Source organism: Pieris napi, chromosome 18 (genome assembly GCF_905475465.1).
Source record: "Pieris napi chromosome 18, ilPieNapi1.2, whole genome shotgun sequence".
NCBI lineage: Eukaryota > Metazoa > Arthropoda > Insecta > Lepidoptera > Pieridae > Pieris > Pieris napi.
The window spans coordinates 11,637,540-11,642,150 of record NC_062251.1 but is presented as its reverse complement, the minus strand read 5'-3'; the positions used below and the strand labels follow the sequence as shown (position 1 = coordinate 11,642,150).

The 4,611-nt window shown below is 32.8% G+C and overlaps 1 protein-coding gene across 1 annotated transcript; it reads right to left on the bottom strand.

Annotated features, from left to right (window-relative positions):
* Positions 1 to 287: 287 nt before the first annotated feature.
* Positions 288 to 1,367, bottom strand: LOC125058319. Its single transcript, XM_047662383.1, has one exon. It carries the CDS (start codon positions 1,224 to 1,226, stop codon positions 288 to 290), a length of 939 nt encoding a protein of 312 aa, XP_047518339.1. The 5' UTR covers positions 1,227 to 1,367.
* Between the last annotated feature and the right edge of the window lie 3,244 nt (positions 1,368 to 4,611).

The window sequence follows — 4,611 nt, the reverse complement described above, 5'->3', positions numbered from 1 at the left end:
AAAGGAAAAATGAGTTCACAATACAATCGAACTTTTATTGGAATATTAATTAATTATACGAACAAAATAAAATGAAAACCAATAAATGTGTTTCCGCGACGAAGGATGATACCGAACTGATTTCATCATTTAGTTATTGTTTCACCTCTCGGTGGGAAATGCTGACTAGACAAAAGATATTAGTGTGTCAGCCAGATAGGGTACAAGGCTATGATATAACAACCCCCCGTTTAAGAGTAAACTTACGGTTTTAGGTAAGTTTGCGAAAAGAGAAAAGGGTAAGGTAGTTATTCCATACGGAGACGAGGCTGAGGATGTGGGGTTTCACTGGTTGAAGAGGTATTATCTGGATTTTCTATGTCTTTGTTTGGAAATACGCATTTATTGGCTTTTACAAAGATTATAATTGCAATACTTAAGATTATTAAAAAGGAAACTATGCTAAAGCTAAAACTAACATAGTCTGAAGGGTCATTAAGGAAATCATCTGAATCATCATCAATTGACTTAATAGGTAAATCGTCAATTAAATTTAAACTATCAAGATTCACATGTCGTAACTGGTGCGTTGAAATATTAATATTTACTTTGGAAAATTCCATCAAATTACAACAACTGTCATTAATAATGTTAAAATTTGAAACAACAGGACTTATGGTAATTTCATAAACACTTTTTGCTTCAAATCTATTTTCTTTACAAAATGCGGTACAACCGGATGTCAAGGTAAGTATTCCGGTTCCTGATATAACAATGTCAATTATACTATGATTACATTCAATAGTCAGTTTCTCATCATTAGATTCAACATAGAACCATTTGTTATTATTTAATTTATGCCAGATATCAATTTTACCGAATATAAATCTTGTAGTACACGTTTTAGGTAAATTTTCAACAGCTTTGGTGATTATTTCTGTTTCACATATTGGATAATTAACAACACTGAGAATATTCAAAGGGTTACAAATATACTGATGTCCAATTATTAAATTACAAGAATCTACATTATCAAAATTAAAATATAATTTCTTATCTTCACTAATGCCTATAAAAGGTTTCGTTGCAGTAATAAGTGCAAATGAATTTGGAGATGTCGGGTTATGTGGTACAGGGATAGGTATAACTTTATAAAGATTGTATGTTTCTACATTTACAAGAGGAATTTTTATTACAAATACTAGATGATTTTCGATTACATATGAAACTACTTTAGCGAGGTTCATTAGGATATTGATATTATCTAAATTTAACTCTACAGGGAAATCCTTAAGTCTAGATACATCTTTAATATTACTTACTAAATCTATGTATAATTGCTTAGGAGTAATAATTGAAGGATGAATAGTGTTTGATTTTGAAAACAATACACTAATAATAATAATAATAATAATAATAATCTTTATTGACATATTTGTAATTACAGAAATCCTATGAAGACTCTGACACCTAAACTAGGCTTTAGTGCCTGTATCTCAGGAGTCAGTGGCTTCTCCCAATATAATTCGTAACAAGTGTCAAGAGAGCTTATTCAAAATTTTACAAGACAATACTTTTTATAGACATTTGTAAATTCCAGATATTACATCTAATTATCCTCTTACACATAATATACTTAAACAAAAATAACATATATTAAAAAAAAATGTTTCAGTATAAATTACAATGAATATAATAGGTAATAAAATAGGTACATACACATAAAATACTAAAATACATAAATATACATAATACATAAATATACATAATTATACATTTTACATATGGGTATATGTAACACTAGTATAAATATATAAATTATACACATAATTAATGAATCAAAATAACTAAAATATTATTGTAGCATGTTAGTTAAATAGATCTTCTGTTTCCTCATAATTTAAGGACAAAAGCCAAGTCTTAACAATTGATTTGCAGTCATGTAGTGAAAGAGGGTAGAAATTTAATTTTTTGTTTATTTTATTATATAGAAAGACTGAGAGATATGCTCGTTGTCGCCTTGCGAAGGTAGTACGGAATTTTGCTGTGGGGAGTACATTTGGTATACAGCGTTTGTTACTGCAAACCTCTGGGTTATAAGGGGTATGGACATGTTGTTTGGCTATTATATTAAAGACGAATAACTGTCTAACACTGAGGAGCTCACACTGTTTATATAAAAGTGTGGTTGAAAATCTGTAGGGTTTGAAAGTCATTACTTTTAGTAAAGATCTATGGGCTCTTTCAAGCTGAATTAGATGTGACTTGCACGCTCCACCCCACACGCTCACGCAGTATCCAATAACCGATTTTACTAAGGCAAAGTAAACAGTGCGGAGTAGTTCAAATTCCGCGGCATAACGTAATTTTTTGAATGTCCAGATTAGTTTTCGCGTGCGTGCCGTTATAATCTCAATGTGAGGAAGCCAACTCAATTTATTATCTAATTCGATACCGAGGTATTTAATGGTATTGGATTTTGTTATATTAATGCAAGTACAATTGCGCTCAGAGACACATATGTGTATTTTAAGATTAATATCAGTCATATGGGAATTAATAGTTTGGAACTGAATATACGAAGTTTTAGAAATATTTAAAGTAAGTAAATTTTCCCTGAGCCATCTAGCCACCTTCTGCAGTCCACTTTCGGCAATATTTTGTATCTCGGTCCAGGTGTCCCCATAAAAAACTATAGCCGTATCATCGGCATAGGTAAACAACCTGCAACTAGTTAGGGACATATTACATAGGTCGTTTATGTAAATAAGAAAAAGACTTGGACCAAGAATACTGCCTTGCGGAACTCCAAAAGTTACATTTGCGTCGGAACTAATATAATTATTAATCTTAACCCTTTGCACCCGACCACTAAGGAAATCTTTAAAAATAAGCAGGGCTGAGTCTCTTATTCCAATTCGCTCCAATTTGTCCACAAGTATAGGTATTGAGACGGTATCAAATGCCTTGGCAAGATCGAGGAAAACACCAAGGCACTTTTGTTTCCTGTCAAGTTTTTCTGTGACAAACTCAATCAAGCTACCCACAGCGTCTTCTGTTGACATACCCATTCTGAAACCAAATTGTGAGCTGGACAGAATATTGTACCGATTTAAAAACTGTATTAACCTCACGTTAAGCATCTTTTCTAGGATTTTTGATAGTGCTGTAAGCACAGAAATCGGTCTGTAGTTTGCAACACAATCCCGTGCCCCACCCTTGTGAACAGGAGTAATGAGAGACCTTTTAAAGACTTTTGGAAAGCAGCCTTCCCTAAAACATGTCTGAAACAAGATAGTAAGCGGCGATACAATGACATGTCTTACCATTTTTAGAAATCGAGCTGGTATAGAGTCCCAACCAGTGGCACAATCATTTTTTAAGCTTAAGATGAGAGATTCCACCTCAACCTCATCTGGTGGCATTAGTACGAAGGAGTTAGTCAAGCAATTAGATCTTGTACATATGTAGTTATACTTACACCCTGTAAGTTTTTCAGCTAGCTCTCTACCAACATTAGAAAAATAACTATTTATGTCCTCAACCGCATCCAATGCGTTACAATTCCTAATTAACTCATCGGCAGAAGATTTTTTACTTGAACTATCGGTGACATATTTTATTGCAGCCCAGGTTTCTTTATTTGATTTTGCACTTTTTAATAAGAATTTATCGTGTTCGCGCTTCAATTTTCTAAGTAATGAGCAACAAAAATTCCTGTACCTTTTATAGGTTATTTTAAGAATTTCATTTTGGGGGTCCCTTTTTAAATTAAGATGCAGTTTATCCCGGTGACGGATACAGCGAAGTAGGCCCGGAGTCATCCAGGGCTTAAGAGATTTTTTGCGCCTGGGTACACGGACTTTTTCAGTGTTAGCTTTAATAGCAGATGACAGAATTTCAACAAATCGAGTCGCAGCAGACTCGGCGTCTTGCTTGTTAGTCATAAAAGTAAAATCAGCCAATTCAACATATTTTATAGCTTCACTAAAATTTACTCTTTCAACAATGGAAGGGCACTGAGTATTAGTCCGTTTACTGTTAAGGGATAGATTTATTAGAATAGAGTCGTGATCAGTTACGGTGGAATTTATAACTATAACACTAGTTTGTAAAACAGTTTTAACCATTACATGATCGAGACAATTGCTTAATCGTGTTGGATATGTGTGGCCTGGCAGAAAACCCAATTCGCTGGTTAAATTTAAGTAAGAGTTACTGTTTCTGTCACCGTTTCCAGGTTTTATATCGATATTTATATCACCTATTAAAAATATATTCTTAGATTTTATAGATTTAACAATATCATTCAAAGCATTCAAAAAGCGCTCAGTGTAGTAAAAGGATGGTGATCTATAAATAGCTAAAAGTACAATATCTGGTACTATTTTAGCTAGCAGAAAGTTAGCATCTTTAGGATTAGGTTCTTCAATTTCGCAATTTATATTTTGTTTAGCATAAATTATAATACCGTCATTTTGATTTAAGCATTTTTTTGTGAAATAAGAATTATAATCCTTGAGACTGGGTATGGGTTTATTATCGTTTAACCAGCATTCAGTTAAAATTATTATATCTGGATCAAAGTACAGACGAGCTATATGGGCCAAGAATGCATCAATATTTTTGTAA

Coding starts and splice junctions, on each gene's coding strand:
- LOC125058319 (XM_047662383.1), bottom strand. CDS start 1,226: ATGAACCTCGCTAAAGTAGTTTCATATGTAATCGAAAATCATCTAGTA.